The 27,727-nt window shown below is 44.5% G+C and overlaps 1 protein-coding gene and 1 long non-coding RNA gene across 2 annotated transcripts in view; one reads left to right on the forward strand and one right to left on the reverse strand.

Moving 5' to 3' along the window:
- DDR2 (discoidin domain receptor tyrosine kinase 2) overlaps positions 1 to 27,727 on the forward strand; it is a 589,808-nt gene that overhangs the window by 79,207 nt on the left and 482,874 nt on the right. The window contains exon 2 of the mRNA XM_083156673.1: positions 23,839 to 23,943. Within this exon, the coding sequence (XP_083012799.1) occupies positions 23,865 to 23,943 (79 nt within the window). The 5' untranslated portion in view covers positions 23,839 to 23,864. The remainder of the gene's footprint in view (positions 1 to 23,838; positions 23,944 to 27,727) is intronic.
- Positions 1,913 to 27,727, reverse strand: part of LOC146026217 (uncharacterized) — a 36,021-nt gene continuing 10,206 nt past the window's right edge. The window contains exon 4 of the long non-coding RNA XR_014454390.1: positions 1,913 to 2,060. This is a non-coding gene — a long non-coding RNA (uncharacterized LOC146026217). The remainder of the gene's footprint in view (positions 2,061 to 27,727) is intronic.

Consider the following 27,727-nt stretch of genomic DNA (forward strand, 5'->3'; position numbering starts at 1 on the left):
AAAACTTGGTGTCTAAAAGTCAGCTAGATATTGTGAACCCCAGAGAAAGTTCTACCACTTTTCTAAACCTGACAGGCTGTTTCCCTTGTAGCAGATGTAAAATCTGCCCATTAGTTGATAAAGGGTTGTCTTTCAAATCAACATCAAATAATGTGTATAAAATCAAGCAATTTATTAATTGCAATTCATCTTACGTTGTATATCTGTTGGTCTGTCCGTGTGGCCTCCGGTATGTCGGGAAAACAAAAAGATCTTTAAAAACCCGCATACTGGAGCACACACGGAACATTAAACATGGTGTTCTGAACCATGGGGTGTCTCGACATTTTAAACACTCCCATAATAGTGACCCGAGTGGTTTGAGATGGAAGGGAATTGAAATTGTACCCCCGAATAAAAGGGGTGGAGATAGAGATCGGGCACTCCTAAGGCGTGAGACTTTTTGGATTATAACCCTCGGGACCCTCACCCCCGCTGGGTTAAACGAGGGGTACGAAATTACTCCTTTTATTAACCGTTAATATTATCCCTTTTTTATGTCAACCTTGTTGCTATTATACTTGTATCTGCCTTATATTATTGCTTCGTTTAGAGCCAGCCTGTATATGTATCAACTGTCATATTATGTAAGTTTGGTATTATCAACATAGTCTCTGATAACTTACAATTATCCATATTTGTGCGTGTTTTTCAGATGCCTAGTAAGATTTGGAATCCTTGCCGTTATTCTTCATGCATAGCTGTATTTTTAGAGATATTTTATGACTAATTTGTATGCTTTTTTATAATAGTCGACATGTGTCGACCTATACAATAGAATGATATATATATGTATTTTTTTTTCTCAATATTATGTATTGTGTATACTTATATATAATGTGGTCATTTTATGTATGTATTCTTGTACCTCTTTTATTATGGTTTGCTATGTATCCAATTGATTGTATTACTGTGACTCAGAATGATCATTTGTGTCATTAACACTGCGATCTGCTATTGCCGGCCGCCATTGTATATAAAAAGTTTTTTTCTGTATAATCTAATTAGATGATATTTTTCTTAAAAACCTCATATTTGAGGTGTAAACTATGTTTATACGTAAAGTTAAATTATTCCCCTTCCGTTAGTGCTTCTTTTATTTTATTTTCCCTATATAAAAGATTCAGTCTTTTGACTTTAGACCACCTGCGGCAGCTTAAACTAATGACTAGCACCGTTTCATTCAGCACTAGTATAGAGCACCTTTTTTGCAGTGTCCTGATTGGATGATCATTCTGATAAATATTCTGAGCAGACGGTCACAGGCCACGCCCTCTGACGAAGTTTTACTACGAAACTAGTTAGGGTGAGGCCTGTGACGTCTGCTGTGTGTGTACCCGGCTCCCCTGCACGCCTCTGTTCCTACGGCTTCCAACGACACGCTGTTCTCACCATCGGTGTTCCCAGTGGGTGATCCTGGTTGGCGATAGTGCTCCGGACGGCTGGTAGGAGTTTGCCGGGTCGTGTTGTATATACAAAAGCCTTGTGGTACCCAGCCCACAGCGTTCTTTTTTATGGTACAAGCAATTGTTTGTCTCTTTTTTTGAAAGTGGTTTTATGATCATTTTAATAAAACTGTCATTTATGCACTATGGAGCGCCCCTCCTGTCCTCTTTTTTGACATATATATATATATATATATATATATATATATATATATATATATATATATATATATATATAGGCAGAAGCACCCACCGTTACCACTGAACAGGCGATGAGATTAATAAGCAGCACTCCACGGGCTAGAAAATAATTCAATTTATATTATAAAATAAAACATAGGGCAATGTTTCAAGACTGGTGAGGTCTTTTCATCAGGTACATTAAATGCATATATAGTGCACAGATAATAAGCAAGATTCTTACCAAGTGAAGAGACATATTTACTGTAGTGTAAAACCAGCGTGTAGATCCAGCCGTCGCGGGACACCCCGCACTTCAGGGTTCTCCGTCAGCTGCGGCACACCGCCTGCGAGGTGTGGTGATACACGTCAGTGTGTCTTCAGCTGGACCGCAATCTGTGATAAATAAACACAGTGAGCAACTTTCATATAACTGCAAACTTCAGTGATAAAACAAAAACGAGTGCTGGGTCTAAACTAAATATTTAAGGCAACATAAAAACAAAAGAGATGCTGCATTGAGTGAAAAATTAATGGGTGGTTTCTAGGGATGAGGATGAATGTGAAAAAGTGATGCTTGTGAAAAAATATGTAAAAGATGTTTAAAATATACGTACAAACTATCTATAAAATAAGTTGAAGAGTGTGTGTGTGTGTGTGTGCCTGTATGTTGCATTGCGGGCACACCGTGGAACTCAGAGCTGCCAAATTTGGCAACAAGGTACCTCTGGACCTGTTGCTGTGCACCTCGAAGCCGTTTTTGGGAAATTTCATTTAGAAATGTAAAAAACACCAAGGTTCAATTTGCCTTAATTAATGATCTGGAGAAAAAACTCAACGATCTGGGAAAACGAAGACAAAGGAACAACACCACACCTGAGTTCATTGCTGTCATTTAGTATGATTGCAAACACATTCTAGCATTATGGTGAAGGCTTTCAACACTTGGGAATAATTGGGGAAATTCATAGACCACACATCAGACACACACACACACACACACACACACACACACGTACACATTGTACACACACACCCACACACATCACACACACAGTACACCATATACGTACACACAGCACACTACACACACATATACTGTGAATACGTAGCACACCACACACACTTACACATTGGACAGATACACACAACACACACATACATAACAAACCACAAGCAGTACAACACACACCCATATACACCACAACACACCCCAAAACAGTACAACACACACAAACACACAGAACACACACACACTTATACCCCTTTAACACTAAAAAACCCAAATCCAACATGGCATTTGGAACACGGATCCAAGTCAAGTCGGATCCGGCATTTGCACCGTTTACACTGTGGTGCCTACCTGCAGTGTAGACGGAGGTGGCCCTTGAAGATTACATCATCTCCAAGCGCTGGGACCATGACCACCCCTGCCAGGACCGCTGATCATTGCCCTGGGGGCAAGTAAGGTTCTGGGCTGCCCCCAGCCCCCGTGCACCCCCATCTGCGAGGTGAATGGATGCCGCATGCAGACATCCATTCACCTCCTCCCTGACTGCAGAGTACAGCAGACAGGATGCTGCGGTCTGGAGGTTGGGCTTCCCCCATTCATGTAAACAGGAGCCGGGTCAGATGACTGTGACAGGTAGCAGGTGGGATGAATATGACATGTAGTGTGACATAGAGGTGCATGTCCCTGCATCACCCCGCCATCTCTGTCCCTGCGTCACCCCGCCATCTCTGTCCCTGCGTCAGCCTGCCATCTCTGTCCCTGTGTCACCCCGCCATCTCTGTCCCTGCTTCACCCTGCCATCTCTGTCCCTGCTTCACCCCGCCATCTCTGTCCCTGCTTCACCCTGCCATCTCTGTCCCTGCATCACCCAGCCATCTCTGTCCCTGCATCACCCCACCATCTCTGTCCCTGCATCACCCCGCCATCTCGGTCCCTGCATCATCCCGCCATCTGTCCCTACATCACCCTGTCATCTCTGCCCCTGTATCACCCTACCGTCTCTGTCCATGCGTCACCCCGCCATGTGGCATATTGAGAATTTTGGCTCAATCCAAGTGGCATAATGTGAAATTTGGCTCAATCCGGGTGGCATAATGTGAATTTTGGCTCAATCCGTGTGGCATAAAGTGAATTTTGGCACTTTCTGTGTGGCATAATGTGAATTTTGGCTCAATCCAGGAGGCATGATGTGAATTTGGGCTTATTCCAGGTGGCATGATGTGAATTTTGCCTCAAGCCATGTTGCATAACGTGAATTTTGGCTCAATTTATGTAGCATAATGGGCATTTTGGCTCTTTCCGGGTGGTATAATGTGCATTTTTTTGCTCATTTTGTGTCGCATAAGGGGAATTTTGGCTCTTTCCGCATGGCATAATAATTAAGAGGCAAGTGTAAGGGGGTCTACTACTGTTTTGCATAATGTGTACAAGGGGCATACAGCATCGTACACTACACTCAAGGACATGCCCCCTTTAGAGTGGCGACACCCTCTTTTTCTGGAGTGTGCACATAACTTCACCCTTTAATTTCCCATACCTTACCGTACCCCCACTGCAAAATTTCCACTTCGACTATTGCACACATATATTTATACGTAGCGCACCTCACACACTTACACATTGGACAGATACAACACAACACACCACACCACAGTACACACACCCACATACACTACAACACACACAAAAACAGTACAACGCACACAAACACACGGAAATAAATGCATCATAGGTGCTAAATCTCAGGAGTGGATGTGGAATTCATCAACACACACAAGCTATCAAGTCAGGCGCGGTGTGTTTCCAACAACAACACAACACCTAATTTCATTGCTGGCATTGAGTATCAATGCAAACACATTCTAACATTATGGTGGAGGTTTTAATAAATTACCATCTTGAGCCATTCTGATACATGCACCATGGAGCGCTTCCTATTCTTCTGCTAGATTCTCCATTTAATTCAGTGATTATTGGGAGCTGTCGATCATGGAATTTCAAGTGCATTGATTTATCACCTTCGGGGACCAGCTTGGTTCCTTTAAGAACAGCTAAGGACTTGCACATAATTTTTTCCTTGTGTTTATATATACAGTATATATAAAATATGGGTGTGTATCATCTATTTGACCACACTTTGGTCGACAGTCATTAGGTCGACCACATTGGGTCGACAGGGTTGTAGGTCGACATGGGTCAAGGTCGACATGGGTTTAGGTCGACATGGCCCAATGTCGACATGGGCCTAGGTCGACAGTCGTTAGGTTGACATGGGTGTTTCACTGTTTTTTTACCCGAATGTCGACACAGTCGACATGGACACAGTTGGAGGTGACCTGCAGCCCCTCGCAATGCTTCGGGCACTTTTTTATTCACCCACCACGCTCTTGTGGATGGTAGGGCATGAAATGATGCCTGTCGGCACATGTCGGCTCAAAAAACAGTGAATAACCCATGTCGACCTAACGACTGTCGACCTAGACCCATGTCGACCTTGGACCATGTCGACCTAAACCCATGTTGACCTTGACCCATGTCGACCTACAACCTGTCGACCTTCCGCCCTGTCGACCCAACGTGGTCGATCTAATGACTGTCGACCTAAGTGTGGTCTGACAGATGTCCGTATCCCATATATATATATATATATAAAGGAATATCCAAGCAGGCAACGGCAATCCGTGGACTTAACAATGTGTATTTATTAAAGGTGACCGACGTTTCGGGGACTGGATACCGTAGCGTAGGGACAGAGGTGGGCCAATAGGTTAGGGGGTTCTTAGTCATGCGGAGACAGTTTTTTAAACGGTTGGTCCAAAACTCGCACATGACCGGCGGAAGAAATCGCACTTTTTTGTGACTTAAATTCGCACCACTTCGCCGCAAATCGCACTACATCGCACTTTTCAGCCTCCAAATCGCATCCCATTAAATATGCGAATTATAACCCAAAAATGCGATTTAAAAAAGTACGAATAGCGGCGATGTGGTGCGAGATAAAAACATGCGCATTTATCTCACTCCATAAAATGTCACCCCTAGTCTTGCGATCCACCGGCTCTCTAATTGTAATAACTTTAACCCTCTATCGCTTCCTCTGATGGATGGAAGCACTGTGTCAATCATTCTATACCGTAAGGTATTGAGGGAATGTTGGTGGATAGCAAAATGGCGAGCCACTGGTTGTTCGCTGGACCCTTTTTCAATAGCAAGACGTATGGCAGATCTGTGGGCTGTCATTCTGTCTTTGAACCTGCATTCGGTTTTTGCGATATACACGAGTCCGCAGGGACAAAGGATTTGATAATCCACCAAAGTGGATGTACAGTTAAAGCGATGTCTTATCATTTACTTTTGCTCAGAATGTGGGTGATTGAATGAGTCGCCAGCTAGCAAAAACTGGCATGGTACGCATCCACACCTAAAGTTGCCACAACGATCTGTGGGTAAAAAGGTTTTGTTAGCTTTGGGGACTTTTAATTTAGCTACATCGGTTTTAACCAGCCAGGAACATAAGTTTTTGCCTCTAGAGTAGCATGGCATAAGTCTGGTGTTGCAGTCCGTGTTGAATTTACAGACCCAAGGGAGTATGGCTGGATTAGTACCCTGAGAAATAGGTTTGGGACTCAATAAATCATTTCTTTGTAAGCTAAGTGCTTTTTCTTTGGCCTCTATTAATGATTTACTGGAATATCCTCTGCTGAACAGTTTAGTGATGAGTACATCTATTTGGGAAATGGCTGATATTTTGTCGCTGTTTATGCGACATATGCGGACCATTTGCGAAAATGGTAGCCCGCGTATCAGGGATCTGGGATGGCAGCTGCTTGCTAGTAACAGTTGGTTGCAGTCTGTAGGTTTACTATACACTGAGGTGGTAAATTGTCCTTCAGTGATAGAAACTTTAACATCCAGAAAATTGATCTCTGATTGGCTCATAGTATAGGTGAACCTAATAGGTCCTGATAGATTGTGGTATTGCTGCAGCAAATCTTCAAACATTGATTTCTGGCCCCGCCAGACCAAAATGAGATCATCTATGTAGCGACCCATCATTACAGTATTTTGCATCATGATTTCGTCCCCAAGAGCTCATCCTCGATGGTGAACATGACAATGTTGGCATAACACGGAGCTGCGGATGATCCCATCGCGCAGCCCCGTGTCTGCAAAAAAAACCTGTCATCATATAGAAAAAAATTGTTAGTCAAAATCAATTCAAACAGATCAATAATACAGGTAATTTATGCCTCTGTGAATGTTTGCTTCTTTATAAGGAAGCGTCTAACAGCTGCAAGTTCAAAGGAGTGGGGAATTAAAGTATATAGGCTCACGACATCATTGCCTATGAGCCAACTCTCCTCTGGGATGCTTGAATTTCGAAAGGAAATGTCCTGTGTCCAATAAGAAACTCGGTTCTTGTTTAATGAGTGGCTGGAGGATGGAGTCCAAGAAAGTATATATATAGTCCAGATTTCAGCGGCACTCGGAGTCATAAACAAGGTAAATGACGCAAGATTCTGTGATCAAACGTTTTCGATGTATTATAACATCTTCATCCTGATGAAGATGTTATAATACATCGAAAACGTTTGATCACAGAATCTTGCGTCATTTGCCTTATTTATGACTCCGAGTGCGGCTGAAATCTGTACTGTATTGTGGCATCCATTGCACAGGTGACCTAGAGGGCACCAGAGCATGGTAATCTACTTATCCATTGGAGTGCTGTCCCCACACATGGACTATATATATATATATATATATATATATATATATATATATATATATATATATATATATATACATGTAGAGAAGCTGCACACAAAGAATTCTGTTCCCAATGGTGGGTGCCTGATCATATAAGTAATATCATAGGTATATTCCCACACAAGGTGAAAAAATGGTCAGCACACCAATTTATGAAAATATGAAAAAAGCTTTTATAAGCAAAGAAGTAAAAAATATAGCACATGGCAACATACTGAATCAAAACATTTTCTGAAACAAGTGGGAAGGTTACTTATCATGGTCCAAATGCATCAATGAAACTGCATAATCTGTAGGACACCCATCACCACTTCCAAGCAGGATACCCTATATATATATACACACACCCATACATGCACACAGTGGATAAAGTGGTAATTTAGAAGTGGGGTATGGAAAATGTAGTAGAATAAAGAATGGCCGGGAACCTGGGATGCACCTAGAAATCCAGAAGCCTTAGGTAATGCTGGGATTCTCCCCCTTTGAAGGACACTGGTAACTTGTCTCTACTGTTTCCAGAACCAGAGATATCAGCCTTCCAGAAGCTGGCTTCTGCTCCAGCTCCAGGGAAAAAAGATCTACACAACCACCAGCGCTATCTCCTATCTCATAGACATAAAGTAAATAACTTTCCTATATTAGCAGTCCAGAGTTCCAAATACTCTCTTCAATTGTCGCTCACACCAGGATGGTACCACGATCGGACAGAAGGAAAGAAAAAAATATGCAATTTGGTGCAGTATTTCTAAAAAGCTTTTGTGTTCTTTATTTTAAAGAGATACACTCACAAGAAATGGAAGAAATAAATCGCTCAATCACTCCCACAGTGGCAAATTCTGCTGGGCAATCCACTTTTCAGGGGTACACAGACCACTTCTGTAAATAATAGGAACTTCCACACCATACTCCCATACAGTTGGTTTGATGGAGGAGTTGGTTGGAGGACAAAAAGCAAACAATTGGTGCAGTAGTCCAAAAACTGACAGGATTTTTAATAAGAAAAAAACACACTTACAAACAAATGTGAAACAAAGGCATATAAGTCCAACAAGGTGGATACTGCTGCGCTCACATGAACGGTGATTTCTCACCCACGATGTAACAGGGGAGGTCCAGGGGTCCAAGTGCCGGCTCAAGGTCCCGGGTCTCCGTTCAGTAGTGCACAGTCCAATACCACCGCACACCTAAACGCGTTTTCGGACCACACAGGGTCCTTCTTCAGAAGTGTGCTAGATTAAGACCAAGCTCCTATACTTATACCCACTCTCATTAGCAGGCTTTAATTACAGCTGCAGACACGGAGGCTCCGGCTTTCAGAAACCGGAAGCTGACGCTGCTACGCTTCCGGAAGTGACGTAATGCGTTCCAAAGTGCCGGTTTACTTCCTTGTTTTGCGTTCCACTGCGTCCGGAGAGGTTTTTCAGCCATCTCCTTTATATTAAAGCACAGGGTTTTCGTACATCTTGTATCCATAACAATTGGATTTCTTTATAGCAGCTGATGAGTTTTAAAGTGCATTTTTGTACAGGCAGCCAGGTCAACTAGGAAACATATATTACAATTAATATACGGATAAAAACAGTATAAAAGCATATACAATAAAAACATGGGATAATAAAGTGACAAGTGCAGTGAATAATTTTAGGTACGGCGAAGAGTAAAACAAGGACATATAAATTATGTTAAAAAGCATTTAAGCTCAAAATCATTATTAAGCCCTTTGGGGATCAACGATTTCAACTCAAAGATCCACCTCATCTCAGTTTTCGATAACCTTTTTCCAGGTCTCTGCTTCTTTTTTAGGTTGGATCTGTTGTATTCCCCAAAAATTTATAATATGACATTCTTTTTTGTCATGAGCTTCTTTAAAATGTGCCGACACAGAATGTGTGTCGACACCTTTCCTTATATTGTATATGTGCTCTGCCAACCTCACCTTAAGATTTCTACTGGTTTTTCCAACATAGATGAGGTGGCAAGAGCACTCAATGGCATAAATGATTTTTCTAGAATTACATGTAATAAATTCATTAATTTGATAAAACTTGCCATTGACACAAAATTTTGTTATTTTACTTGTAGTACTCTTCACCGTCCTGCACATCAGACACATACCACACCGATGAAACCCCTTAGTACGTATACTTTGTCGGGTTTCACATTCTATACTACTGCGTACTAGTTATTTTTCAAAGAAGGGGCCTTTTTATATATAAAACTAGGATGTGGGGGTAAAACAGTTGCCAAAATAGGATCACGAGTTAAAATCTTCCAATTTAATTTAAAAATTCTTTCAATATCCCTAAAACATGAGCTATACTGAGAGATAAAAGCCCACTGGAATTTATCATTAGATGATTCCTTTTTCTTTTCTTTTAAAAGATCTTCTCTTTCTATGGTGTCTATCCTCTTTTTGGCCTTTTGCAATGTTTCTGGTTTATATCCTTTGGTCAGTAGTCTGTCTGAGACTTCTTCAATTTGCTCAGAACATACAGATGCTGATGTACAGTTTCTTTTAATTCTAGTAAACTGACTAAAGGGAATGCCCTCCAGCCAGTTTTGATGATGTAAACTTGTTCTTTCGATAAAACTATTAGAATCAGTTTCCTTTCTGTAAGTTTTCGTTTCCAGTTTACCATCATTAATATAGATCAAAAGATCCAAAAAAGAAACTTTTTCATTGCTCAATGAGAATGTCGACTTTATCGACATCTCATTCAGATTCAATGTATTACAAAAAGTGTCGAGTGCTTTTTCATCACTATCCCATACGAATAAAATATTGTCTATAAAACGTTGCCAGGACACCAGGCCAGCCCCCAGCCAGCCCCCCTGCCATATATGATGTTCTTCCCAATAGGCCAGGAACAGGTTGGCCTAGCTGGGAGCAAACCTGGTGCCCATGGCAGTCCCCACCACTTGGAGATAAAAAATACCATCGAATATAAAATAATTATTGGTTAAAATCAATTTTATTCCTTCTAAAATAAACTTCTGTATAGATGGTTGCAAGTCACTCTGTTCTAAAAAATATCCACCTTGTTGGACTTATATGCCTTTGTTTCACATTTGTTTGTAAGTGTGTGTTTTTTCTTATTAAAAATCCTGTCAGTTTTTGGACTACTGCACCAATTGTTTGCTTTTTGTCCTCCAACCAACTCCTCCATCAAACCAACTGTATGGGAGTATGGTGTGGAAGTTCCTATTATTTACAGAAGTGGTCTGTGTACCCCTGAAAAGTGGATTGCCCAGCAGAATTTGCCACTGTGGGAGTGATTGAGCGATTTATTTCTTCCATTTCTTGTGAGTGTATCTCTTTAAAATAAAGAACACAAAAGCTTTTTAGAAATACTGCACCAAATTGCATATTTTTTTCTTTCCTTTTGTCCGATCGTGGTACTATCCTGGTGTGAGTATTTGGAACTCTGGACTGCTAATATAGGAAAGTTATTTACTTTATGTCTATGAGATAGGAGATAGCGCTGGTGGTTGTGTAGATCTTTTTTCCCTGGATATATGTTTACTGTGGTGGTGGTTGACAACCTCACTGTCTACAACACTCCGGCTGCATAATCTTTTATTTGTGCGCTTTACTGTTTGAAATATTGTTTTGTGAAGTACTGCTCCAGCTCCACATACCTGGTATGTAGTTTTATATCCTCTTGGCTCTGCCTCCTGAACTCTGATCCCCTAGTCCCCAATAGGTGGAATTGGTAGGTGGAATTATCTAGTTTTTAATTCCATTAAAATCTAAGAAATCTATTTCCTGGAACTGGAGATATCTGCAGTCAAGCAAGCTGTCCTCCCACCAGAAAATTATGAATAATAAGCCCAGATATCAGCCTTCCAGAAGCTGGCTACTGCTCCAGCTCCACACACCTGGTATGTAGTTTTATATCCTCATTGGTAGATTGCTCTGCCTCCTGAACTCTGATCCCCTAGTCCCCAATAGGTGGAATTGGTAGGTGGAATTATCTAGTTTTTAATTCCATTAAAATCTAAGAAATCTATTTCCTGGAACTGGAGATATCTGCAGTCAAGCAAGCTGTCCTCCCACCAGAAAATTATCCTCTGCATATTAAACATCCTCTACCACCCTGGAAGTTATGTATCAGGGCCCCTTCATTCAGCCCAATGCCCCCTTCTCCCACCCCATCTCCCACCATCTATGCAGTAAAGTTGTAATTAGTGGAAATTACAGATCCAGGCCCTACATGCTGAGTGGTTGATATAATACGCCCTACCACCCGCAGGACATCAAAACTTCCCCCACCCCTACCGCTGGAGGATTGGTAGAGGCCCCAATACATTGCTATGCCCAGGGGTCTACACTGCTGTTGACGCCCCTGTATGTATATATATTAGGGCGGAGTGAAAAAACTGAAATTGAGAAATTCAAAATCGGCTAGTGTGGGAAAGTTGTGACTTGACCTGAATAAGAAACGTGCAAAAGCTTTTTGATCTGAGTCAACATCTTCTGTTCTGGCAAGAGGCCTGAAGTTTCACTTTTTTGGTGAAAATGACGAAAACTGTGAAGATGCTCCGATCTAGTTAAAATTATGTCATGATGTCTTAGAGTGGTTTATTAATATACTTTAGATTAGTAAAAGAGAGTATGAGCTTGTCCTAGTGCAAAGTGACTGACTTTGGCGGGAGAAAAAAATCCCAGATAAATTACCCATTTTCATGGTTTCAATTGTGAATATGGTGTTTTCTCCGGAACGTGGTTTTTTAAAAAAAAATTTTTTTTGGGGGGGGGAGAGGATGCTTTGTAATTGATGTGATCAAGAAGAAAATAAACTTGGTGAAAAAAAAACAGGGTAAATCCCTTTTGTTTGCCATTAATAGAATAGTGCACCTACTGTATGTGTCTTCTAATGTCCAATAAACTCTTTACTGAATGCTCCAGTAAGTTCAGTAACAATGCATTACACTCTAGGTAATGTAATATGAATTTAGATTGTCCCTCCTGCCCTGCACTTCTCTGTCCCCGTCACCCTTGCACCTCTTAATCCCTCCACCTCTCCGCCCCCCTGTCAACCCTGCACTTCTCATTCCTCTGTCACACCTGCAACTCTCAGTCCCATTCACCCCTCCACCTCTATGTCCTCTTTCTCACCAGTATCTCTCCATTCCCATATCACCTCTGAACCTCTCCAATACCCTGTCACCCCTACAACTCTAAATCCCCATGACTCCTGCACCTCCTTGTCCCCGTCACCCCTATGACCAGTGGTACAGATGGACGGCGTATGTGCCGGACTGCTGCCATTGGTCCATGACTGGTTGTCTGCAGAGGAGAGCTGCTTTGAACCATTGAGCCCAGGGGGATTACCCTATGTGTGGGGCCTGTACCCTGCTGCCCCCTTTGGGAGACTCTGTGAAACTTTACGGTGTATGTGTCCTGGCCTGGGCCCTCTCTCCCCCCCACAGGCCATTGGCTTAGACTGTTGCTGGGAACTTAAGTAGAATGTGGCTAATATCCCAGGTACTGCTGTGAGGGGCTAGTGGGTCATGCACTCTGTTTCTTCTTTTGTTCCTATTCGGGTAGCAGGGATTACGGTAAAACCAGACGGTGTAAACACCTACATTGAAATGTATGTGTTGTACCTGTCATCCGGTCCTCCTGCTATCCTGTTGCTATTCAGCAGGTAATGTGTACACCACATAGACCTACATGCACAGGCTTCTTTCTGCCAAACAGGACCAGTTGGAAGGGACCTGTTAAAACGCAATGTGTGTTACCCAGGCCTTATATGGGTTACTCATTTTTCAGTCCATTGATTACATTTATTTTGTAAACCCAACAAGTTTTTGTAAATATCACTGTAGCTCTTATAAATAATTGTGAAATTTATACAGAAAAAATAGAGAACAAACTTTAAAAAATGTTGCCAAAAAGTACATGACGAAAATTAATATGTAGAGAAATATGCATCAAATCCTGGGAAATGAAGTTGTATTTTTCCGGTTACTTTTGTTTAAAAGAGCAGATGACAAGCGTAAAATTTTCCACATCCTTGTTTCAAAATTACCAGTGTTGTTTGTACAGCAGGTCCCTTCCCCCTTTTTTTACTGCATCAGGTTATGTTTTTTTTAAATACTTTTTATCTCCCAAATACAGTACTTTGTGTGCTAAACAATTATTGCTTACAACTTTCAATACTGGTACATGTCGGTGGGGGTGATTACAGCTACTACTGTTAATGTATTTCAATCAAAACTGGATGCATTTTTGGTCACTAAGAGAATTCTAGAGATATGACTTACTCAAGTCAGTAGTTGCAAGTTATATAGGTTAAACTCGATGGACTAACGTCTTTTTTCTATGTTTCTTTTTCTTAATTACTATGTTATTGTTAAAGATGTGCAGACTCGGAATCCAGAGATCCGAGCCCCCACGGACGTCATCATTCCCAGTAGCGCACGCAGGGGGGGTTTCTGAGTACCCAGAAACCCCCCCAGGAGTCTAATGGCCATCATCTGAAAGCTGAGGGTCCCCTCTTTCCATGGATACAAGAATTGTAAAAATCGGTCCTTGGGAACCAGAGATATCTGACTTCAAAGCAGTGGTCCCCATCCAAGCATGTTAATTGTTATTCCCAGTCAGATATTTCAGGTTCTGTCTGACTTAGAGTTTTTCTGAGGGTATACCGTATCCCAAAAGCTGGGACTCTCTCCATTTAAAGGGCCATAGTAGCTTGTCTCTACTGTTCCCAGAACCAGAGATATCAGCCTTCCAGCAGCTGGTTACTGCCCCAGCTCCACACACCTGGTATGTAGTTTTATATACTCGTTGGCGGATTGCTCTGCCTCCTGAAGTCTGATCCCCTAGTCCCCAATACCATTTGGTAGGTGGGATTCTCTAGTTTTTAATTTCATTAAATTTTAAGAAATCTATTTCCGGGAACTGGAGATATCTGCAGTCAAGCAAGCTGTCCTCGCACCAGAAAATTATGAATAATAAGCCCACTCCACTACACTGTATTAAACATCCTCTTCCACCCTGGAAGTTATGTATCAGGGCCCCTTTATTCAGCCCAATGCCCCCTTCTCCCACCCCATCTCCGACCATCTGTGCAGTAAAGGGGTAATTAGTGGAAATTACTGAGCCCTACATGCTGAGCGGTTTATATAACACCCCCTACCACCCGCGGGACATCAAAGCTTCCCCCACCCCTACTGCTGGAGGATCGGTAGGGGCCCCAATACATTGCTATGCCCAGGGGTCTACACTGCTGTTGACGCCCCTGTATGTATGTACTGTATGTATATATATATATATATATTTTTTTTATTATTATTATTTATATACATTTGGTCTATCTATAATACTTTAACTGACCCGGTATATACTGGGTCACCTAAGTGTCCATCTCCGTGCTTTGCTCCGCCCCTCTGGAAACCCCCTTCTGAAAATCCTGCGTTTGCCACTGATTCCGAGCCCGGTTCCGAGCAGCGCTTGGAGATTCCCGCCTGACTCGGGTCCGTCCACGTGGGCAGAACGTCATTGCCCGGCGCCGGATTTTGCGAGGCTTTAAATAGCGGCTGCCGCGCCCGCCATATTCACTCCAGTCAAGTAGTGGGTTGGGAGAGGGTGTGTTGGTGCTGCTGCTGGGGCTTAAACTTGAGCTTGAGCTTGACCTTGAACGCAATATTTTATTCGCTGGGGCTGTCTCTCTTAGTGCTGTTGTGTACTCTATTCTCCTCTCTGCTTAGGGTGGGATCACCCTAGCAAGGAGGACAGTCTAACTGTGTACTTGTAGTACTACTGTCTCCTCTGTGTGGTCTACCTCTGCTGTGCTGTGCTGCAATTATTTTTATCGCTGGGGCTGTCTCCCTCAGTGCTGCTGTGTACTCTGTTCTCATCTCTGCTTAGGGTGGGATCTCCCTAGCAAGGAGGACAGTCTAACTGTGTACTTGTAGTAGTACTACTGTCTCATCTGTGCTGGGGCCTACCTCTGGTGCTGTGCTGTAATATTATATATATATTATATAAAAAATTAATTATATTATATATATATATATATATATATATATATATATATATATATATATATATAGTCCACTGGTGCTGCCTGCACTGAATCTGCCAGTATTATTTACTCAGTCCATTGTTGCCACTGGCAGTGCTACTGCCTAAGTGTACCTACCTAGTACATACTAGGCCAGTGGCGCACGCAGGGGGGGATCTGAGTACCCAGAAACCTCCCCAGGAGTCTAAGGGCCCTAGGCTGAAAGCTGAGGGTCTCCTCTTTCCATGGGTACAAGAATTTTAAAGTTTAAATTTAAATTGCTCTTCCCAGTCAGATATTTCTGGTTCTGGCTGTCTTAGAGTTTTTATGAGGGTATATTCCAAAAGCTGGGATTCTCCCCCTTTGAAGGACACTGTTTCCAGAACCAGAGATATCAGCCTTCCAGAAGCTGGCTACTGCTCCAGCTCCACATACCTGGTATGTAGTTTTATATCCTCATTGGTAGATTGCTCTGCCTCCTGAACTCTGATCCCCTAGTCCCCAATAGGTGGAATTGGTAGGTGGAATTATCTAGTTTTTAATTCCATTAAAATCTAAGAAATCTATTTCCTGGAACTGGAGATATCTGCAGTCAAGCAAGCTGTCCTCCCACCAGAAAATTATCCTCTGCATATTAAACATCCTCTACCACCCTGGAAGTTATGTATCAGGGCCCCTTCATTCAGCCCAATGCCCCCTTCTCCCACCCCATATCATAGTAGGTAAGGCTGAAAAAAGACTTGCGTCCATCTAGTTCAACCTGGTATAGATATCCATTGCTAATTTGGTAGGTTCTGGTATTTTACAGACAAATTATATTTCTTATTTGTACCCATGGATGTTTTTCTCCAGTAAATGTTTGTCCAACTTTGCCTTGAACGCATTTAATGAGCCAGCCGTTACCACCTCTCTGGGAAGAGAGTTCCAGAGTTTGACTGTTCTGACCGTAAAGAAATTCTTTCTACTAGCTGAATTAAATATTTTTTCATCTAATCTATACTCATGCCCTCGTGTCCTAGATTCCTTTCTAGTAGAAAAGAGGGTGTGTGACAGTTCCTTATATTGGCCCTTGATATACTTGTACATGTTGAGCATGTCCCCCCTTAAACGTCTCTTTTCCAATGTAAATAGTCCCAAATTAGAAAGATAAGAGATGCTAAATGGGTAAAGAAAAATGGGAGGTTTAGCAGATAAGATATAAATAACAGTGAAGATAATAATATTGTATTTTAGCACTCTTTATGTATCCCTTATGTGTGTGTTTTATATGTATGTGATTAAATGTTTATATAATGTTGTATTTAAAGAGAAATTACCATGTCTCGACATATATGTAAAAGGAACATGTATCCATGTTTTGGGGGGGAGGGGGTTGTATTTTTGGTGGGGGGGGGGGGGGGATTATTTACATCCGTTTGAAGATATTACTGGTCAATATATGATGACATGGATGACAGTATTCTTTATATATTTGTCTTTGTTTAATGTTTTTGATATTGAAAATGTAAATAAAATATTATTTAGCAGCCGAATACAGCCTTGGGCTTGGTGCCCGGTTGAGAACCACGGGCCAAGTGCCCAACCTTCTGGGGCCTCAGGCATGAAATGTTTGGGTTATACAGCCATGGGACTAATGCCCGACCTACTACGGGCACGGGCCTGGAGGGTCCAACTATATATCCACGGGCCAGGAGGGCCTAATTTTTTAGCCATGGGCTAACTACAGTGCCCCAAGACTGAGTGGGCCTGATTGAGGGCCTGAGAGATGAGGTCTGGCCACAGGCACACAAGGCGGTCAGAGGCGCCAACGCTTTCCTACCGGCATAGGAAGCAAAGCCATCAGGCTGAATATGGGGAGAACCACAAGCAACAGCATGGTCCACAGACGTGTGGAGCGAGAGGCAATTTTTCATGATATTAGCAACTATTTCTGTCATTTTACAGGGATGCCTAGCAAGGAAAGTCCGGAATTAGGGTTTTTAGCAATGGTTTGTCATGTGCAAGGAGACATACAGTAATAATAGTTTTCATTCCTTCTTGAGAGACCATGGTCTTATTGCAGGAAGGGCTCTGGGTAGGGATGGCCATCGACCAGGGCCGGCGCCACCACTAGGCAAATCTAGGGCGCCGACCACTGGAGGGCGGTATTTCGCCTCCCTTGCCGCCCGGGTACCTGTCCTGCGGCGCTGTGCGTATATAAAGCTGGCAGCGGCGGCAGCAGGGGGTCCCTGCAGTCAATAAGAATTTAATAACGAGCGATATCCGCCGGGCTATGCGGAAGCGGTTCTGTTTTGGAAACACTGGCTGCACGCTGATTGGCTGAGATTCAGCCAATCAGCGTGCGCCATGCGGCCAGTGTTTCCAAAACAGAAGCGCTTCCGCATAGCCTGGCGAATAGCGCTCGTTATAACTTATTGACTGCAAGGACCCCCCGCTGCCAGCTTTACAACGCCGCAGGACAGGTACCCGGGCGGCAGACACCGGGGCGCCTCCACCCCGACATGCCTGGGGCGCTCCGGTGCCTTGCACCGGCCCTGCCATCGACATCGGCCATGGGCTATCTATATTAAAAATGCAGGAACTTAAGACATGCAAGAGTGGCATAAGGTAGGCACTGTAAAAGTGATTTGCAACAGCAATGGGCTGTCACGTGCAATGAGGCATAATGGTAATTTTCAGTCATTCCTGAGAGACCAAGGAATTCCTTTGTTATGCGGCCAGAGGGCAGGTTAGTAGCTACCCCCATTCCAGTTAGGTTTTATGGCAGGAAGTAGCTCTGCTGGGCCTGGGAGGAGGGGGGAGGTGGCATTCCCCTGACCCTCCAGGGTGATAACAGCCACACAGATGCTCTGCTGGGTCGGGGGGAGGGGGGAGGTTGTGTTCCCCCTCACCCCCATAGTGATAACAGGCACACAGATGGGCAATCTGTATCACAGATGCAGGGCCATATGGTATGCATGGTGGGAGATATAAGTACAAGTAATGTTCCCAAGGGCATCATGGCAGTTCCTAGGAGACCAAGTTGGGAGGCAGGGGGAGTCAGGGCAGTGCAGCATCCCCTTGCATGGAGTGGCGCAGGGAAGGGACAATCAACAATCACCCCCTTGTGCCACGGCAACAGCTTCCACATTGCTCGGCTGGAAAAGCCCATCGGCATGCCCTTGTGCATGTGGGGCAGCGGGAAATGGTCAACACAGGGCAGAGCGTTTGCAAAACGGCAGGCAGAATGGATGAGAAAAAAGGGAGCGTTCCCAGGGGCTACAGCAATCAGGTAAAAAGTGGTTTCAGTACAGTAGGGTAAGGCTGCAGACACGGTGCAAGGGGGCACCACAGCAGGATGCACTGTTTTGGGTCGGTAGCAGGGCATTGACCAGCGCTGGCTAAACAGCCAATGAGTAAGGGACATTTGTAGGGATAGGTTGGTTGATCAATTGAGCATTGGCTGAGGTGTAAGTTCACTTACGTGGCTTTGTAAGCTAGAATGGAAATGCAGTCCCCCTTTTAAAGAGCATGCATGCTTAGTCTCCAGCGCTAAGGGCCGCAGCAGACAAAGGGGGTAATAAGCCATAAAGGAAATCCGCAGCAGCAGGCACTGGCAAAGCAGTCAGTCTGGTGGATTCAGGAAGGATCATGGTTTCGCAAGAGGGAGGGAGCCAATAAGCTCGGTTTTGGGCTCATGGAAATTGTCTTCGGATACATGAGGCCAGAGAAAACACCTTCAGCCAGCTCCAGGAACTCAAAGCCCAAAGACCGATCACACGGGAGATCGTGCACAGAGGCAGCTCATAAGGCTTAAGCCCATCAGGGAGCAGCCGGGGGAGGGGGTGGGGTGCACAAAAAGATTAGCAGATAAATGGCATAGGGTAGGACGGCAGCGCCTTTCCTAACCCCACCGGTTCGGTCCCAAGGAGAACACCAGGGAAGTTCAGGCTCATCCAGCACCTGTCCTATATTGACTCGGCGGTCAGGACAATAAGAGCGCAGGGCCGGGGAGCATGGAGGGTGAAATTTATACATTAAGTCAGCATTTAGGTTGCTCCCCCGCCATTCGAAAAGTTTTAGTCTCATGGAAAGGAGCTTTAACGTCTAATTTTTCATAGAAAATTGTTTGCCTAGGGATGGCGCAATCTCATGCGTTTTGTTATTGAAGTGTTCGGCTCCTTCTTGCTGTGGTGTCGGCAGGAGCGCATAGGGTCAAAGGCAATAGCATGCCTCCTGATGAGTTCCGGGGGACAGGGGCTGCCCAAGTCACCGCTATGCGGTGACTTGCGGCGCAAGCTACAGCATGCCGGTCATGCCAGAGAGACAGGGGGGGGGGGGCAAAACGGTCCCCTCGTATCGGGGCATAGAGATTGACATGGTCATGCGGGGTGTGAACCCCCCACTGAGAAAGTGAAAACTGGGGTAGAGGCATTATGGCAAAGAAAGTTATGCTGAGGCAGTTCTTATTGGGAAGCTTCAATTACATTTATTCATAGATGCCGCAGGGGCCAGAGGCTGCGGAGCAAGAGCAGTGTGCGCAGAGGTGGCCACCATAGTGGGAGGAACCTGGCGGCATGGAGCTATGCCCAATAGTCGTGGCAGCGACAATTTGGGGAGAGAAGCTCGCCAACAACCTGATTCAGTCTGGGGGGGGGGGGGGCAATCTGGCGCTTGTTCAGGAGGTGAACAGACAGCGGGCATCCAGGCTGCCTAGAAGGTTGGTCGCAGCATGCCGACGCTACAACAATATTAAGTTTAGGCCACAACAGAATACGGTGGGCATACAAGTCCACCCAGTGAAGCTGGGTAAAGTTAAAAGCGACGGGCAGCTGTGGGGGCTAAGCTGTGTGGCAGCGGCTGGTGGCTTGCCTAACTATTCTAAGGCGGAAGAAGGCTTCCAAGGCCAGGGGGAGCGCCATGCTGGCTGGCATAGGTTTGTCGGGAATCTAGCAGGAGATAAGACAAGGCAAAGTCTTTATGGTGCAAGCAATAATAAGGCGCCAGACAAGGGCAGAGGCAAAAAGGCCTGACTAAAGGCAGCCATTCATTCTAGAAAGGTTGAGGATCCGGCTAGGTCGCATCCCCGTGGTAGGCAGAGATCAGGGCGAAGCAACACTTCAACCAACATGCACAAGGGCCTGTAGCGGGGCATGTCGGGTTAGCGAGCCCATAGCGAGAGCTAAGCTCTCCGCAGAGGGCGGCGGCAACACGAAAAATGTGGCGGTAACCAGCAGCCAGAGCCAGTGCAAAGTGCATAGACCCAAGAAGGATCAGGAGGGTAGAGGAAGCTCGGTGCAGCTGGCTAGGCACAACAAGGCCTCAGCATGCCGGTGGCAACCGTCCTTGACTACCTGGAAGTCAGGCCGGCAGGTGGGGAGCAATTCTGATGCATAGCAAGGGCTCCCCATGACAAGTGCCAGTTGGCAGCAATCTCTAAGATTTGTGTGTCGGTCAGCTACTGGCAAGCCGTGAGGTTTAGCATGCAACTCAGGCAAGCTATATATGAGGCCGGTCATCAACAGTGCAGCACAAGCATTACATAGCCCCCCCCTTAGTCCACAGGGCCCAAAGAGGAGAGGAGCATATGGAGCGGTGGCCATTCCTGTTCCTGCATGCATTGAGCGGGGGCCAGGGCCGCAAGTAGACCATATGGTCAGCAGCTCAGGATGCCAAGATAGGTTGGGCAAATATTTTGGTTCGGACAGATAGGGAGGAGGTGGCAGGTGGCTCAAGGAGGCTCTGTATTGCGAAGAACGAGCAACAGACTGCACTGGGGTGTTTGTTAAGACACCCTGGTGGCAACGACCTCAGGAGGATAAGGTCCCTTGATTTTAATGGAGCGGTGAGGGACAACCTGGCATGGACAAAAGAGTGAGGGCCAGAGTTGCGCATTATACGGTCCAGTATCATTCCCAGGTTGGCCTGTGAAGGGGCGCGAAAGGGAGCACCAGTGGGAGAGGAAAATGCGTGGGGGGAGCGTCATACAATGCACGGATAGCAGTCAGAAGGTGCCGGTCTTATACGTGGGGCAACGGGGTGCACCTGTCGCCGGGCGATAGAGTCCTGTTTGCAATGCGCGGCAAAGGCGCCAGAGGTCTAAGCTAAGTGGAAGCGGCAGGGTGGGGGAGTTTCAGCCCCTGGGCAGGTATAGGGGCCTCAGTGGTGGGAAGAAGCAGTGCGCAAGGCATCGGGACAGGAGCAGCCAGCTGATGTTTGCAGATTCACCCTCGGTTGGGCCACACGCCAGGCTCTAGCTGTCAACGGCGGGCCAGCCGGCTGCGCGCTAGGCAACGGGTGATCGGCGGGGGCTGGCTCACAGGTAAGGGGCATAGCCAAGGGCCTACAGCGCAGGCGGGGGGCACGCCCCGCGGTTTAAGTCAATGAAGGTTATTGACAGGTTGCTTGCCTTGCCCACTGTTCTCTGTCCCTACCTTGCAAATTTAATTAAGGTTTGGTAAATGAACTGTGGCCAATGATTCAATCCCACATACTGTGTCTGAGCATTATTTCGGTTGGGGGTGGGAGTGAGGTTACAGGAGGGGCAAAGCACACTGCCTTCCCCTCCTTATGATCCCTGTCCATCTAGAGCTACCTTACTGTCAGATTGTTTCTGAGTCATTGATATACTGTATGAGATAATTGTAATTCCCATCATGAGGAAGCAATAACAATAAGATATGTGGACTAAAATAGTCATACATTAGGTGCCGGTCAGATTGATCAATTCAACGTTAAATTAGCTGACAGCTCCCCTAATTCTCAGAGCTGAAAAAGCACCATCGTTTGTGAGTTGCCAATGTTAGAATGTCAGTACATCATATTAACTCCACAGAGGTACAGGGATTGTAGGCAATAAGTGGCCCTCCAGCTGTTGATGAACTACACATCCCAGCATGCCTTGTCTTAGTTTTGCTATTTGGCCATGCTTAGACTGATGCAAGGCATGCTGGGATGTGTAGTTCATCAACAGCTGTAGGGCTGCTTATTGTCCACCCCTGCATTAGTTCGGAAAGGATAATACACACGGAGCAAATTTATGCTATTTTGTAAGCAATCTGACTAGATTGCTTAGAAAGTAAGCACAGAACTCTCCACGTGTATGCTCCAAGAGATTACATATCTCTTGCTAACTAAGTCAGTGCATGCAGTCAAAATCTAGGCAGATTGCTTAGCAAATGACTGCAAATCTCTCTATGTGTACAGAATGAGAGATACTGATTGCAATCTCTCATTCTGATCCACTACCCTGACTTTTTTTTTGCTTAAGCAAAATCTCTGCATGTGTATGTGCTCTCCATGGGAGATCTTGACTCCAGCAAAATTGATTATCAAAATTGATTAGCCCAGATCTCTACTTGTGTATGCCCCTTAACAGTCCCAAAAAATCAAGAGGTATGAGTATAGTTGGGTGGAGCTGAGGTGATCCGAGTCCATATTGCTAATCCCAAATACAGATAAGGCCAGCCCTCCCTTTGCAGCTAGCTGTGGGAATCAAAGGAAATAGGGATAAAACAAACTGGTAATTATAGACAGTCAAAATGGTTGGAGGGCCCTGTTCGCAAGGTTACAATCTATAGGTTGGCCCACTGGGAGTGAGACACGCAGATTTAACCTGTGAATGCTGACCCACTTTTAAGACCTTCACTGCAACATATTTTGAAATGAATACACATCAATGTACATTAAACAAAGTTAGATCATTTCACTGGCAAAATCTATACTTTAGGATTTCCATTATAACCATAGGTGAATCTAAGGGGTGGTCCGAGGTTCACGGATCACCCATGAGACATACCGCCTATCTTATTGCCAACCTCTGGAGGAGTGGAGGACTGGTCGGATCTTCCTCCGAGAAAGTGTTGACAGTCGGGCAGAGAGCGATGCATTCTCCAGTTGTCAGACTCAGATCAGGACAGGTGTGCGTTGCGGCTATTTTGACATTTAGCGCTGCATTGCGAGTCAAATGAATCTCGTGGTCCGGCAGCCAATTAGGAGCCACCACTGCCACTCCTGACTGGCTGCTGGACAGAGTGCTCTGATTGGCTTGTGAGCCAGCAGAAGATTTCATTAAAGACCTGCTCTAAATCTGAATGGAGCTGGCCAGCACACTGTTCTCTGCCCGGCTGTCACCAATCAGCCGCATTTCACTCCCCAATTGGCAACAAGCATTTCAGTCCTTCTTGTCAATGAGTATGTACAGTACTCCCCCTTGGCAAAGAGCATGTAATCCCCATTGGCAAGCATAAGTAGCAATCATAAGTAGATGTATTATGTTGTTATATGTGTGTGCGTGATGGTTATTCTGCATGCATAGGTATATGTGTTATGTTGTTACCTGTGTGTGATATTTTTTTTTTTTTACTGTATTAAAAAAATAACTGTTTTGTTTCTTTAGGTTATGGTGACATTACTTATAGAAAGATGGCAGCAGACAATCAAATGACCATTATCTTAATATTTCTGCAAATCTTAAACTATGTGGAATCCCAAGTCAACCCAGGTAAGTACAATCAATTGCAAATAATATTGTGTTGGTTTATTTTCTGCTTTACTAGACATTAAAATACATTTCAATCAGTTATTTATAATTGTATTATAAAAACCAATGAAAACATAGACCCTAACCTTACAATAGGCCCTTGAAAATGTTCAAAGGCCTATTATCATAAGTGGAGGTGAAGCCAATGCCATGTAAGAATTGTAGAATTCAACACTGTAAGCCCCAATGTCTCTTTAATTATATAGAATTCCTAAAATTGCATAAATGTGTAAAATAGGAATGTCATTCTAATACTTATTTTAAGGTCTGGTGTCTGTCTGGTGTCTATTTGATGATCATCATGCTGCCAGGATGATAGACCTATTTTTATGTGGAGGCTTGGAGCTGCAGCTGCATTTGCCCCATTGTTAATGTGGCCCTGACTGATATACATCAATGGCAGGATCATGAAGTCAAGAAAAGATGTTTGCAATAAAAGGTGGTGATACACCAACAATTCTAAATGATTGCAGGCTACTACATTTCACTGTATTGTGCAGAAATGTATATTTTCTAAAATGCAGCTAATTATATAAACATAATATTCTTCTTATTATTTTTATTAATTTAATCATTCAAATTACCACAAGCTACTGTATATCCTATACAGGCATATATTTCTAAAGATGGCCAAAGTTAGTGTTTTATTAACACATTACTCAGAGGCGTCACTACGGTTGGTGTCACCCAGTGTAGTGACTCATGGTGTCACCCCCCCCTTGCAGAGGGATAGCTGTGCTTTGCATTACTAATCACATATGTTATTAGTATCGACGTAATGGGTGGCGGGTGTACAGTGCTGGACACAACATTCCATCCACAGAGATTGATAGAAAAAAAAATTGGTACCTTTTCATACCCCCACTATCCACGTCGGCGTGGAGTTGAGAATAGATAGTGTGGCGAGCGCAGCGAGCCACCGAGCCCGAAACGTGGCGAGCGCAGCGGATACCTGTGAAGCCCGCAAAAGGACGCGTTTACCTGTGAAGGTATCCGCGTCCCCTCGCGGGGCACGCTGCGCTCGCCACGCTTCGGGCTCGGTGGCTCGCTGCCCTCGCCACACTATCTATTCTCAACTCCTAGCCGACATGGATAGTGGGGGTATGAAAAGGTCGGAGGACGCCTACCGCCGCCCCGCGCGGGCTCGCTGCGCTCGCCACGCTTCGGGTTCACGTTGATCGTGGGGTGGCGTTAACTATTTTTGGGGGGCCATTTCACTGTTCAGGGTTTTTTTTTGGGGTCTCTGGCCCATTTAACATTGTTCCCTATGTTGATTTGGGTAAATTGAGGCATTTTACATTGTTCCCTATGGGAAATCGCGGGCATCGCGTCGGTCGCATCGCATGCGATTTTTTAGCCCGCATGCGATGCGACCGACGCAATTTTTTTACCTGCGATGCCCGAGATCCAAATCGTTGTGGCCGTTCTAGGAAACAAGTACCCAAAAATTATATATATATATATATATATATATATATATATATATATATATATATATATATATATATATATATATATATATGTAGAGACACAGGGTGTAGGTGAATCAAATCAGCGCTAATTTGCAGTCAATAGACCAGCTGGCACATAGGGGGCCAAATGTAATAGGGTGAGAGTTTCAGAAAGTGAGAGATTTTGGGAGAGTTTTCCCCTTTTTTTAAAGCAGCAATCAATTACACTGCAAAACCAGGTTGATTTTGCCATGTAATTGATTGCTGCTTTAAAAAACATGGGAAAACTCTCCCAAAATCTCTCACTTTCTGAAACTCTCACCCTATTACATTTGGCCCCGGTGTTGAAACCTGTGCAGATACACTAAAGTCCCAAATTTAGACTGCAGCTCACTCCAAAGTAATTCCCAGGACTCACGGGAACAGGTGAATATCTGTTAGAATAAAACAAAAGAGGATCGCTCCATAGTGCAAAACCAATGATTTTAATATAGCATAAAACCTTAGCTCCGGTACAGTCAGTCAGTACTTGTACCGTTTAAAACACAGCAGTGGGCTGGCAGAGTCCTCAGTGCGCCATGTCCTCCCCGGAGTGTACGGCGAGGGTCCCTGGTCTGCAGTGCCCTGGATGGTGGTAGGAGGCTTGCCTGGCTTATGTATTTACATCATGTGGTCAGGGCCGGATTAACAATGGGCCTGATGGAGCTACAGCTCCAGGCCCACTCTCCAAATAGTAGCTGAGGGCCAGGGCTTTCCAACGAGCCTTAACCCGCTTCGCTAGCCCCCCGGGAACCGGAGATACCACCAGGCAAATGTGGAACGTTTTCCCCATAGGATAACATGGGACCCGGTAATTCCGACCCACACCCGGTTCCAACGGCTGCCAGTTCCCCCTCCGGCATTACAGAAGCTCGACTGAGTTGAACCCAAATCGTTGGGCCATCAATCTGATACCAGGCTGGTCCATATGGGTTCATTGATTCTAGAGATATTGCAAGTAATCCGATTTTTTTTTTCCATTTCTAAAATGTCATTTCATGGCTGTTCATGTTGTTTGAGGACAGATTTCTCTGGAACCAAACGGCCCAGTTTCACTGGACCAAAAACATTCGAAGCCCACATGTAAATGGGTCAGTAGGTTCTGCAGATATAGCTGGTTGTTTAAAGGGTGGGGGGGTGTTTCTCTCCCCCTCACACCAGAAAATGCAGGGACTAGGTTGGTGTAAAAGGGGCCAGCCTGGGAATGTCCCTGCATGATCCTGGGACTATATTGCCGGGTAAGTACCTGCATTTTCTGGTGTGAAAGGGATATTATTTCATATAGCTGGGACCTGCAGTGCTCTGAATACAGCCAGGCAGCCCGCTGCTCTCTGCCCAGTTGTCACTGGCTGTCATTTCTGCCCAGTGGCGGCTGTCCCCCAGTTACCGTGAGCATGTATTCCCCTTGGCACTGAGCATGTAATCCCACATGTCAACTAACATGGAACCCCTGACAATGAACATGTAATCCCACATGGCAATGAGCATGGAAAGCCTGGCAATGAGCATGGAACCCCTGGCAATGAGCATGTAGTTAAGCAGCACTTATGTAGCATAATTTTTGATAGGCATTATGGTGTTTGGCATAATAAGTAATAGACATTATGGTGTGTAGCTTAACATGTAATGGGTATTATGGTGTAAATTTTTAATGCGCGCCAATGCCCCTGTTTATGAAGCAAATTGTGCATTATTGCTCAATCTGTTTGGTATAATGTGTATTTTGGCTCAATCCATATGGCAAAATGTGAATTTTGCTTTATTTTTGTGTGGCATAACGTGAATTTTTTGTCAATCTGTGTGCTATAGTGTGAATTTCGGTGTGAATTTTGTCTAATTCCATGTGGCATAATGTGTAAGAGGCAAGCACAGTGTAAGGGGGTTACTATTGTGTTGCATGATTTGTATAAGGGGTATATGGTGTGGTAAACTTAGGTGACCACATAAAAGGTGCTGAAATGTTGTCTACCAACTTTCGGCTTTCAGTATTTTTTTCTGACTGGAGTTCCGCCTCACCCCGCAAGTATCTTAGGACATCGGCATCCTGCGGGTGCACCTTTGGAGGACACCCGCCAATATATCTCCCTGCATTTTTCCTATGCCAGCCCCCTGCCTTTTCCAGGCATATATAATTATTTGAAACTATTTACACAAATAGAGACACACCCATGAGCAGACCACCCAACCAGAACACTGGTCACACCCCCCACATTATTAGGTGCTGGCCACAACCCCTATTATTGTGCATAATAGGC

Source organism: Crinia signifera, chromosome 8, assembly GCF_055691185.1.
Source record: "Crinia signifera chromosome 8, ASM5569118v1, whole genome shotgun sequence".
Lineage (NCBI taxonomy): Eukaryota > Metazoa > Chordata > Amphibia > Anura > Myobatrachidae > Crinia > Crinia signifera.